This window comes from Populus nigra, chromosome 18 (assembly GCF_951802175.1).
Source record: "Populus nigra chromosome 18, ddPopNigr1.1, whole genome shotgun sequence".
In the NCBI taxonomy this organism is placed as follows: domain Eukaryota; kingdom Viridiplantae; phylum Streptophyta; class Magnoliopsida; order Malpighiales; family Salicaceae; genus Populus; species Populus nigra.
The window spans coordinates 12,406,305-12,419,140 of record NC_084869.1 but is presented as its reverse complement, the minus strand read 5'-3'; the positions used below and the strand labels follow the sequence as shown (position 1 = coordinate 12,419,140).

Below are 12,836 nucleotides of genomic sequence, written 5' to 3'. Positions count from 1 at the left end.
TTATTATTAATATTATAAACATTACTCTTGGGTCAGGCGTTGCAATCAAACCTGAGACTCTTAGGTATAACTTTTCAAAAAAACCTAACACTGTTCGGTAGGGTTAGTTTTGAATTATGGATATTTTTGTAATAATGTAATTGTGAATGTGAGTGTGTGAGTAAGTATATTAAAAAGTGATGTTTATGTGTGTCCGAATTTTTTATTTTTTTTATGTATGTTTTCTTTTAATGTAAAAATAAAAAAGGACCAAAATAATAAAAAGAATAAAAAGAATTAAATGTTTTAATTTGAATATGGTCAAGTATTTTAAGAAAAATAAAATTAAGTTGTACTTTCCGTGAAAATATAAGAACATGTTTCTACATATTTTGGGATCTAATAATTAATTTATTAAAGCCTTAAGAATTTGACTAATATTTTAAATTTTCAAATCATATCAAACCACAAAGCAGCTTATCTCAGGTAGGGTGTGTTAGAGGTGCTAATACCTTTCCTTAGCCACAACTAGTCCCTTACCCTCGAATCTCTGACAACGACCAGTACATCCGGGTTTCCTAGTAATCCTCAATCAAATACTAAGTGGCGATTTTCAAGACCTCGAATCAAGCAAAGATAACAAAAAATCACCATCGACGAATCGCCGCGCGGGTAACGTGCGACACTTCTAAGAACAGAGAATGAATTAAAGATTCTCTCTTCTAGAAGTATACCTTTTAGATTAATTTTGGTATTTGAACCAGCTTATGTGCACCTCATCTAATCTTATATGCCTTGAAGTTAACAGCTATGTAAACCTCCAGTGGTCCTGAGGTTTGTTGGACTCGAGCTGGTAATCTCTGGAGAGCAAATTCAGGACCTGACTAATTAAACTACATCTTTTAGAATTCTTTTAAAAGTATACTTAATCCAGGATATGGCATGCCAAGCCTTGATATAAGCTTTATAAATGAAACTATACTTCACCTTTTAACTTGTAAAACAAAAACAAGATTAACTTTTTAATTATAGTTTAATATTATTGAAAAAACTATGTTTGTATTTTAATAGTAATGGTGCAAGTATTTTTTTTTTTAAGAGTTGAATTTTTAATTGTTGAGAAAAATTGAATATAATGACACTTTAAGAGAGAGTGATATTAAAATGGAGAAAACACTTTAACACCGTTTTATTCAATCTCATCATTTAATTAAAGATATTTGTGTTCCACGCAGATTTAATACTGGAATTAAATAATTATGTTTTTGAACATGAATTACACAAGAAATTTGTGTATGTGCATGAATCATACTTTTTGCTCTTGCCATTTTCTTTATTTCTTTTTTTATGTTTCCGATTTTCCCAGGGTGCATTGGGATCGATACCAAACTATCAAAATACCACCAACTAGAGTTAACTAGTCATCTCAATAGCAATGGATCTCAATTCAACAATGTAAGATCTTGGGCTCGGCTCTCAGAAATATACAACACGACCGATCAATATAATAATAACCTTGTAGAATGGAACAATGGAACATGTTGATATCAATATAATTTTTTTTATGGCCATTTTCTTTTTTATTTATTAAATTTATAAACTAAAATATTAAGAAAATAAGTTTTTAAATCAAAATTAAACTTGTAAAATTTAAAGGGATTGTAAAGAAAAAAAAGGAAAGCAAAGTGGATGGACTAAACATAAATTTTTTCTAGCAAGTTTGAGATTGCCCAAGAGATTTCTTCTTAATTTACACTTTTGCCTTAAGTTTTTTCTTTCCTTATTAAGTCTTAAGAAATTAATTATTAATTTGTACATAGAAGGTCGCAATAAAAAAATCATGGTATTGTAGAGTGCTATAATCATGTACATATATTTGTTTTAGTATATTTTGTAATTATAATTATAAATAAGAAAAATATCGAAATATACCCTTAAAGAATTAGGGTAGTATCAATTTCACACCTAACTATTTTATATATTAATTTTACCTTGAACTATTTTGATATGTTAATTGTAATTTTTGTTAGAATCATTTAATGGAAACATAATTGTTAGAGATGAGCATTTTTTGTTTGTTTTTTTATAAGAAAAAAACTAATTAAATTGAATTATATATATATATATATATATATATATATATATATATATATATATATATATATATATATATATATATATATATATTTAGAACCAGATCCAATGACGAGGACTAATTTAAATTGAATAGTTTTGAATCGATTTAGTTTGATTTTTCAAAAATAAAAATTAGCAAAACTTGTTGGTTTTTTAGTGGGTTTTAGATGCTTTTATGGCAAAATCCAGTTAATTTTTATAGAATAAAAGACAAAAACAAAATAAACTTATAAGATGGATTATATAATTGCATATATTCAACAACATCTATAAATATTATCACAAAACTAAAAAGAAAAGAAAAGGTAGAAGAAGATATTAACTTATCCAAACAACATATAAATGTAATTACAAAAGTTTATTGTGCGGAAAACCTATTAAAACACTAGACCGGTTCACTTTTATACATTAAAAACAATTTGAACTTCATGTTTTTTTTATATAAAAAAAAGATGCAAGTCTTAAGGGTTTGGAAAAAAAGAGAGCATAATGTCATTATAAACAACAAGGTTTTAAAAAAATTGGACATCTTGTATATTCGTTCTCATAACCATATATTTTAATAGAAGTTTATGGAATCAAGATAAATTTAAACTATTTTTTTTCTAACAATGAATTTAAATATTAATTTAATACAAATCCTAAATACAAATCTTTTTAAACTAGGATTTTTACTTGACTCTAAATATATCGAAAGGGAATCTTTATTCTATTTCAACATTATCGGCATCCTTTTCTGTAAACATACTTCATATATTCTTGACGAATTCAAAGAATAATTTTTTTTTCCCTTTTGATATTATAGGAAAATACACGGAGACCGAAGGTTATTGATTCCATTATCTGCTTCTGTACATATGATTTCCTATGTGCAGAGAACAATAATTAAGATTAAGTCAATTTAAAGTACAACCAAAAGGCTCGATTTTTATCTTTATTAATCCAATTTTTAGTCTATCATATTTCATCACGTCTTTTGACCCTTGCTTGCTAGAATTACTGGACAGATGCTTAAGAACATGAGGCACAAGCACGAGTACAGAGGAAATACCTCAAAGGGGTTGAACTTCTTGCCTCAGGAAGTCAGGAACTCGATATTTGGTATTGAAATGGGCATGTCTCTTTATGTTATTCAAGTTATAACTCCTAGATATATACAAATTTACAATAAAGATAAACACAGAAACAGAGACATGAGAAGAAGAACAAATTCGAATGTCATTTTCTTCTCTTCTTGGATCTATCCCGCTTGTATATAAGTACAAGTTGAGAGTGAAAAGGCTATATTTTGAAATTCTTTGAAAAAAAAGGGTCTCTCATGAGAAATACAAAACTGGTGGGGCTCTTTCTATAACTAATATCTCTTGCAGAAATGCTACCACAAAATTCCGGAAGTCGGAAATCATTAGAAGAAAAATAAAGAAACCCAAAATCAATTATAACTTTTAAGGCAAGTAAGAATTCTTTTAATGGTGGCAAGCTTGTGCTAGTCTACTTTAATATGTCAAGAGTGTTCATCAGTCTCTCCCATCAAATGCATTTTTTCAGACATCTTCGTTGATCAGATGCATACAATGTCATAACTTGAGTCAGTGAACTGTCAAAGCTACTGTGGTGAGGCAAAAATGCTATTATGTATTAGTCTCTATAATCATCCTTAACTCCTTGTCCTCTAACACCAGACGACATGTAACTCACCATGAACGACATGACACTACGCCGTTTGTCCACCGAAATTCCACGTTAGATTCTTAGTACGTGCAGACAAGACTACCTTAGCAACGCAGATGCATAAAAACCTGTGGCACAGACGCTAGTACAAGCAAAAACCTCAAAAGGTCCCAAACTTTGTACCTCAAAAAGTCACAAAATCAAGAACTCTTTAACTGGGATTGAAATGGGCAGGTCCCTAGTGTTTTCCACTAACATTCCCCTTGAATTTTCTCAGAACCCCAGATCATTTTCACTCTTAAATCACTCAAAACTTTGTTTTCCACAAAGATTTATTGAGAATTCTCAGAGTGGTTATAAAAAAATTCAGCTTTTGAACTTGAAACTAGCGAGAAATGTGTGCACAAAGGCTGCCTTGTCAGAGATTACTAATGAAAGGAAGTATCCTAAAGTGGGTGCTCCATCAACTGGGCCTATATCAGCTAATCAGCTTATTCAAGTAGTTGAAACAGCCGCTAAAACTGGTGCCGAGGTTTGATTTCTCTCTCTAGCTCTCTCTTTCAAGGATTCTTTAACTGAGTGAGACTTTGATTCTGGTTCCTGTTCAATTCAAAGTGGATTTTTTTTAAAAGCTCATGAAAATGTGAAATTTATGAGCTTTTGTTCTATTTTTGTTCAATTTTCTTAGAAATGATATGCGTTTCTTCTGAAATTTGTTTCATTTTTCAATTAATCTGGAATGCCTGAGTTATATTCTACTCTATATAGGATATGAAGTTCAATTGATAGTCAATTTAATTATGGATACATGACCCTGTTCTTTTCCAAAGCAATTCTATGTTCTAAAGAAAAAAAAGAAGACGACAACATTTAACATATTTATAAATGTTTACATTGCTAAATATCTCTCAAGTGAATGTCCTGAATATTTTTTTTTAAATAAAGTTTTTTTGTATATTTTTTTGTTGTTAATTGACCATGTATGATTTAGGGATTGGCTGGTGTACATTAATAACATCAAGTAAATGCAAATTGAACCTGTAGTTACCTAAGCATTCTGTTTCTCAATCCAGGTGGTGATGGATGCTGTTAATAAGCCTAGAAATATCACGTATAAAGGACTTACAGACTTGGTGACCGAGTAAGGACTTATCAAAGTTTCCCAACTATTGATGTATGTCTATATTTTCTTTATTATTCATAGTCATATAGTGTTTATGCTATTGAGGGGAAAAGCTTGTTACCTACTTTATCATTGTTTATTGCCTACCTTGTCATCTACTAAGTTAGATGATAGATAAGATGTTTCAAGGTGATGATCTGTCTGGATAAATTGCATTTGCACCTTAATACACTCGTATGTCCTTGTGGAATCAGAATGTGAACATTGAAAAGCAGTCCTTTTTTTGCTTTCTGATCATACTTAATTTCTTGCTGTGTGGCATTGATTAAATCATTAAATATCAGCAACTTAATAACTGGGCCTAGATGAAAAAGAAATTCATCTCTATCAATTTATGAGTAAATTCATCTGCCACTTTTCTGTAGACTAAAATTCGAAGGAATGTTCTCAATATGCAGATATAAATTAACAATATTTGGAACTAATCATATACTTAATGGGCATGCCCTCAAGCTGTTTTTCCTTATTGAGTAATTGTATAGCCTTCTGAGGCTGGAAGATGTTTTCCACAAATCTTTCTCCTCCTTCCTGTTCCCCACATTGGATGAACCCTCGCATTCACGCACACAACCGTTGCACTCAGATGCAAAGCTATACAGATGTCTTTGAGTGGAGATCATTTAAAATGGATGTCTTGGAAGGGGGATTTCTTGAAAATGAAAAATTTATCTTGTTAGAAATTTTCATTGATGGCGGCAACCCATTTCCTGTGCAAGAATTATCATTGTGTGATCATGTCATTCAATCACAGTCTATAATCATTTTATCATTGTAGTCCATAAAAACGATGCATGTATTGACTATTGGGTTCTGGCTTAAGGAGGAGTTGACAGATTGACCACTATATGGTCATTAAGTTGCTTTTTGGTTAAAGATTTTCCAAAGCATCTGATATGTTGGTTTACCTTCTTAACTGATCGGATTCTGAACTGAAACATGACAATTTTCACTTTATTTGCCCAAATTTACTTGCAGTACAGACAAAATGAGTGAGGCGGCTATATTAGAAGTTGTTAGAAGGAATTTTGGAGATCACCTCATTCTTGGGGAGGAGGGAGGAATCATAGGAGATACATTATCAGATTATCTATGGTGCATCGATCCTCTAGGTTTGTCTCTTTTAACTCTTGGTTTGTTATTTTTGTTATGCTTTTTACTTTTTTGTTTTGAAGATTTTTTTTTTTCATTTTTTCTCTTTGCTGGGCGTGGAAACTACAGTTATATAGAATTTTAGAATTTAATTTTGATTATCAATTATGCATCATTGATAGCATTATGATCGGCATCTTTTCTAGACATATATCAGAAAAGCTTTGCATGAGTAGATCTTTGTTATTTTTTCATGTTAAGTGACTTGAAGTTATCAAACATTGCTATTTATGTAGATGGAACAACAAATTTTGCACATGGTTATCCTAGCTTTGCAGTTTCTGTGGGAGTTCTGTTCCGAGGGAATCCGGCTGCTGCTGCTGTGGTACTAATCAAATTTATTTCTATCTTAAAAGATAATAAAGTAGACAAGGCCTAATTCTTTTTTGACATAAAAGAAAGATGAAAACACAATCACAGGAAACAAAAATAATCAACATTACATGACTGAAAAGGAAAACGAAAGCTGACAATCTAGCATTTGTTTTTAGGTGGAGTTTGTTGGTGGTCCTATGGCTTGGAATACACGCACATTTACTGCAATTGCTGGTAAGAAATTTTACTGAACTTGTTATTTTCTTTATTAAATTGCCTCAGTCATTTGCTCATCTATGGTACTACAATTAATCATGTTAGGTGGAGGAGCATTTTGTAATGGCCAAAAAATTCATGCGAGCCAAACCAATCGGGTACGTGATCATGTGTTGATTAAGATTAAGATCCTTGATTTTCACACATCACATCTGGAGCTACTTTTAAACTCGGCTTCAATACTTGCTGAAGCTTAAAGCCTTACTAATGAGTTGAACTCACTCTTATAGATTTAACACATCATGGAGAGTTAATTGACTTGCATCATTTTATCTACATAAAATTATCATTTTGCATCATATCTTTTCTAGAATCACTAAGAATGAAAAGGGAAATGGATAGGTAACCAAATCACATAAATTGACCATTTTGACTATATTAGCAAGGTAGATTGTAAATATCCCGAAGTTCATGGTTTTTAAGTTGCTCCTCATTTCCTTTTGTTCTTCTTGTTCCCTTGTTTTTCTTTTCTTTTCTTTTTTTCCTTATAGGTTGAACAGTCTCTTCTTGTGACTGGCTTCGGATATGAACATGATGATCCATGGGCCACTAACATAGAACTATTCAAGGAGTTTACTGATGTCAGCAGGGTATTGCCGTTTTCCTTTTAAATTGTTTACTTGTCTGATAGGCTGCTGTTTTGTTTAACATAACATATTGTTTTTGCATTCTCTTCTTTTTCTGCTGTGTAATAATGTATAGGGTGTTAGAAGGCTGGGTGCTGCTGCAGTTGACATGTGCCATGTAGCTCTAGGGATTGTAGAAGCATATTGGGAATATCGTCTTAAGCCTTGGGATATGGCTGCTGGTGTTCTGGTAAAAGTTGTCTTTTTGCAAATGCTTTTGCTTCATATGCAATTAGACTCTATTTCTCTTTTTGAGATTGTAGTACTTATTAATGGGGTAAAATATGACCTATTAGTGTATTGGCACCTCTTATATCCTACATGCCAATCCAAATAACTCAACTTACCTTTAGGTGTGTGTGGTGGTAAGGCTTCCCGACTCAGATTTCTGCTTTGGTGAATATCTAATGCTTTGCTAATATGTTCAACGGATTTCTAAGTTGGTGTCCACTTAAAAATTACTGCAATTACCCCATCAAGAAAGATGCTGAAGGTTGTAATTTCTAGAAATTGAGGAGTAACTTATCATTTTGACTTTGCCATTGAGTCATTGACTGAGTGCTCTCCCCCTAAAGCTCCATGGTGACTCTTCAACCATAAGCTCTACAATAAACATAGTCGCATTGTTCTTGGCGCTATGATTATTTTTCTTACTCGCCACTTGTTAAACTTGCTAAAATCACAGCCACCATCCTTGGCATTCCCCAACTAACATAAACAGGCACTTCAAACTATATGTGTTGAATATAGAATCAATTTTGCTAGTAATCAGGCTCGGTTCTAAATATTTCAATATTAATGTCTTCTTTTTACTTATCAAGCAGATAGTTGAAGAGGCTGGTGGGACAGTATCTCGCATGGATGGTGGAAAATTTTGTGTATTTGATAGATCTGTTTTGGTGTCTAACGGTGTGCTGCATGCCAAGGTTAGACTTCACTGCCTGTTTCCTATGACAAAATTGAGCATTGTTCTTTCTCTGTTTTCCCCATTCTTTGAGTGCAGACATGAGACAAATGGCATGAAAATCTTAACCAAATGGAAAGGCATTCGCAGTAAATATATATGACTTCTAAGGTCACAATTTTGAATAGCTAATTGTTGGGCCCTCTTGTTCTAATTGGAAAATATCTAGTACCCATTTATAAGGGAGTTTTTTTCTTCCTTCCACCAGAAAAGATGAGAAGGAAATTGCTAGAACAAGTACCTTTTCTTGGAAGGAAAAGACTGACTCACATCCCATGATGGATGTGGAGAAGTCTATTCACTCTGAAAATAAATAGATCAAATGTTCTATATTCATATTACACTATGTGATCCTCAACCCTTCTGGTAGCTGTTCCATGATTTCAAATAATGTGCCAAATTCGTTAGTGTGCTCTGTGATCTTGTTTGAATCAGATGATATATATTGATTTTCTTTATAATGCAGCTTTTGGAGAGAATTGCACCCGCAACTGAGAAACTGAAAAGCAAAGGAATTGATTTCTCATTGTGGTATAAACCAGAAAATTACCGCACTGATCTTTGAGATGACTAGCATTTATTCTCATTTGGAGCTTTGCTGCAACAAGCAGGTGTTGCATATTGGTACCCTAACTTGTTTTTATTTTCTGAATTGATCTTTTAATATAGCTTTATTTATTTGATTGTCATGCACTTATGTACAATATCCTGTCATGTTACTTGATAAGCGACATGGATGCTTCCTTATCATGTACGTTCTTCAAAAATAAAAGAATTAGTTTAATGAAGTCTCTTTCATGGTCATGATCTTTACAATTGAGCAGTGAAAAGAAGCACTTCAGTTTGTAGATGACCGTGTTGCAGGGACAAAATGCGACATGCAAAAATGTCATCATGCTATAATTATTTTTTTGAAAAGGTAAAACAGAATTAAATAGCAACACAGTTTATTTTCATTCAACTTATTTATCAAATTCAGCATCTTCAATGAAAACTTGGAGATCTACACTCTCTTGAATCTGTTTTGATTATTCAAAACATGGTAACTTTGCTATCCACTGAATATTTGAAGGAAATCATAGGTTATTCTTCAGCCCATTTCTGTTGATAGTAGATTATTCTTTAGTTCATTTCTGTCGATAGTAAATGTTATATCATCATTTCTGTGAAAGATTAAGTTTTTGGTCGAATGGCAATCCCTTTGATAACAAGGCCCCTCTTCCATTCTCCGCCATCATATTCATGCATGCCGAATTGTATCTCCCCAACATTTTCTGGTGAAGTTATGAACTCGCCAACTGGCACTTCAATCCATTGCTCTCTTGGTTTTGTTTGTAACTTTTCTTTGCGTTCTTGCTTGTATCCATTTGGGAGAACCAGTGAGACATTCACTGGAACTCCCCATCCATAAGCTGGGTCTTTCAGCTTTATTACAAATACAACTTCATACAAAATACCCGGGGAGAGCATTTTTGTGTTGAATTTCCCATATATTTCCAGCCAGCAAACATCTAATAGCTCTGCCACATCCACAGTGACATCACTGTCATAAGAGAACTGATGATTAGGACTTGAGGAAAATGAAATCTCCTGGAAATGAAGCTGACATGATTTTGAATATGTACTAGATATACGCATTATGCATATCAGACTAGCTACAGCATGGAAACTGGGATTCCAGCATCTTCGAAATCAAATACTCAAGACAGAAACCCTAGTATGGATTGAATACATTTATAGTTACCCTGATTCACATATGGAAGGCCATTTCCAGTAACGTGCATCTCCGCCCCAAGTGATTGATAGATCCTTAGCAAACAGCATGAAGCAATTGCTGTAGCACTTCTTTTCAACCCAGTACTTCTGCAATAAAATTGCAATGATTTTTTGAAAGTAAAAAAATAATGGTACAATTAAGGAGATGGAAATGAGTTTTACCTTTCTCTTTTGGTTCAAGAAAACTCCAGTGCTCAGTTGATCATACAGTTTGTCCACTGAAGACCTGTCAACTGGGGAGTCTGCATCTCTTAATATGGCTTCACAGTTATGTGGTAACTTGACTTCTTTTACTCTCTTTGCTGTGGCATCATAAAGTGGCTTAACATCTGCTGCTTTCTCCTGTCGTATCACCAGGGGCTTCGCTTCTGGTGCTTTCTCCACCGTCTTCAACTTGGTTTCACTCTGTTTTGCCTCTGTCGATGTCTCTTCGTTGTACTGTGGCCGAGTATGGCTGGGTTCGCCCCCTGTCTGCTGTGACTCTGAAGCCTCATCGTGTGAACTCCCTGCTCCCATCTCTTCACAATCATCAGTTCCTCACACACTTCTGTTTTTTATAGCATGGTGAGGTCAAATTAGTCGTCATTCATCTTGTGCACTAGAAGATCAAATTAGTCATCAATTATTCTGCCAAAACTGTGCTAACTCTTGATCTGGCCGTACAGTGATGGAAAATCAATCAGATCCTGGGCTGTAATCCCTTGATCAAGTGTGCTGATCTATGATTAATGTATTGAATTGCAAGTGGTCTAAAAATTTGTGATCCATCAAATTAAATTAGATGCCTTGTGGGCTAGAGAATATGTGTTTTTTCTTTCCTGTTTCAATGGTGAGGTATTTTTTGGCTAGCTTACGAGGTTAAGTTCCTTTCCCATCGGGTTTCAGATGAACCATTCGCATCTAGACTAATGCGTTTGTGTGTGTGGACCGATGCTTTCACAAGAGCATTGGATTCGGATTCGACAGAGGTTACCACGTGATGATGCAGATGATGTTCACATCAATGAAAGAAAGTAAAGAAGATACATTTTGCTTCCATTATAAAAGAAAAAGGTAGTTGTTCTGTGATAAAGCATCCATTGAAGTTATATTCCCAGAACGCATTTTCGTTTTTGAATTTCTGAGAAGATAAAAGAGCATCTCCATTTTCTTTTACACAATAAAGGGCTCGCTCTGCCTGCCAACACCTTGTCAAAGGATTCTGACACCTTCTCGACACCACCATTTATTAAACTGGCCCGGGTGGTCAGCTTGAGATCCAGCTAGCTTCTTCCCTGCTCCTTATCAAGTTTTTTTTTTTAAAAAAAATCAATCAAGAATTCACCAGTTTAACCTAGTTATTTTAATTAAAAATAATAATTCAAAATGATTCTGATTTTTTTTAATATTAAAATGATGTTATTTTAATTAATTTGTGATTCAATTCTTGAACTGAGTTAAATTTAGTAACTTTAACAACATAATTCATCAAAAAACAAACTTGTAACGTGTCTCTAAATTTTCTTCGATTCATCTTGATATTAGAATGTTAGATATTCAAATTAATAGCTATAAGTTTAATTGTGGATGTGATCTATTTTATAATTCATCAAGTGAAAGGTGACAGTTCTATTTTATAACTCACTCATGTTACAGGAAAGCTTACTCATATTACATGTAGCGTGCACCCTTATGGTTTACCGTAGATAATAGGCTTTGTAAATTAACCCAACCGAGTTACGTACAAGGTAGCTCTGTTAGATTGAAAATGGATCCAGCCAAGCTGTATGGTAGATCAATTTATTCAATCATTTATCTTGTTTATCCTCCCCTTTTTCTATTAATGGAAATTAAGACAACTAAAAGCTTAAGCAATCGCTTCAAGAAAATCAGAAACTTTATTCTGAAAATGAAACAAGACAAAGCCAGACTCGATCTCAACGTGTCATGAGCAGGATCTTGAAACTTCTTGTTTGCGATGTCCAGCATAGGTTCCTAAGCTAATATGACTTGAGCATGTTCCGGAGAACATGAGTAACGAGAGCTGAATAAGAAGATAAAAATGTAAACACAAAGGGGGGAAATAATCACTGACACCCTTCCAACGAGGGCCAGAGAGAGCCTCTATTCTTTCCTCACAATCCTTATCGTAGTGCAAAGCTTTATGCACAACAAAAATATAAAAGAAGTTGTTGTTTAAGCACTAGCAATATAATGTAGCTGACAGAATTCTTATTACGTTCGAGGACAATTTAACCTGAACTCGAAACTCGATGAATGCTAATTCAAATAAGTAGGTTTTTTTTAATAATTATTTTATTTGATGGATAACTGATATGTTATTAACAATATCAACTCTAATCGGAATATATATACATTATTTTATGTTATGTTAAATAATAAATAGATTATAGACATCAAAATTGTGTACCGTAAAGTTAACAGGGGTGGTGCGTGTGGTGACAAGGAAGAACAACAATATTTTATGGCCTGCACCTTAGTTTCTCAACTCTCAGCTTCTTTGTCTTTCCCTTTTTGCTTTTCTGCCTACACTTCTTTATCTAGCTTTGATCCTTTAATTAAGCTTCCTATGAACAAGTCGAGGATTTATTAGTATCTATGACAAGAATTACTTCGAGAAACCGACAGATGTATGAAGACGAATACAAATGGAATATAGAAAGACGTTAATCCTTGATTCAGCAATGCAAGACATGAACATGTTAGGATAGGATTGGTGTAAAGTATATATGGACACAGTACAAAGGCATAATTAAAGGTG

General features: G+C 33.3%; 2 protein-coding genes across 5 annotated transcripts; one reads left to right on the top strand and one right to left on the bottom strand.

Annotated features, from left to right (window-relative positions):
* The first annotated feature begins 3,893 nt into the window (after positions 1–3,893).
* Positions 3,894–9,087, top strand: LOC133678701 (phosphatase IMPL1, chloroplastic-like). Of its 4 annotated transcripts, none has more exons than XM_062101152.1 (10): positions 3,897–4,318; positions 4,860–4,927; positions 5,945–6,078; positions 6,355–6,443; positions 6,610–6,667; positions 6,755–6,807; positions 7,201–7,299; positions 7,412–7,525; positions 8,160–8,388; positions 8,766–9,087. In XM_062101152.1, exons 1-10 carry the CDS (start codon positions 4,013–4,015, stop codon positions 8,792–8,794), a joined length of 1,179 nt encoding a protein of 392 aa, XP_061957136.1. In that variant the 5' UTR covers positions 3,897–4,012; the 3' UTR covers positions 8,795–9,087. The 4 variants fall into 4 exon arrangements, with proteins under 4 accessions (XP_061957138.1, XP_061957136.1, XP_061957139.1 ...); XM_062101153.1 differs by having other exon boundaries at positions 3,899–4,318; positions 8,160–8,261; XM_062101154.1 differs by lacking the exon at positions 7,412–7,525 and having other exon boundaries at positions 3,894–4,318.
* A 142-nt stretch (positions 9,088–9,229) lies between these two features.
* Positions 9,230–10,922, bottom strand: LOC133678703 (protein PHLOEM PROTEIN 2-LIKE A1-like). Its single transcript, XM_062101156.1, has 3 exons — positions 10,238–10,922; positions 10,044–10,162; positions 9,230–9,842 (listed from the first exon to the last, which is right to left on the bottom strand). Exons 1-3 carry the CDS (start codon positions 10,589–10,591, stop codon positions 9,473–9,475), a joined length of 843 nt encoding a protein of 280 aa, XP_061957140.1. The 5' UTR covers positions 10,592–10,922; the 3' UTR covers positions 9,230–9,472.
* Between the last annotated feature and the right edge of the window lie 1,914 nt (positions 10,923–12,836).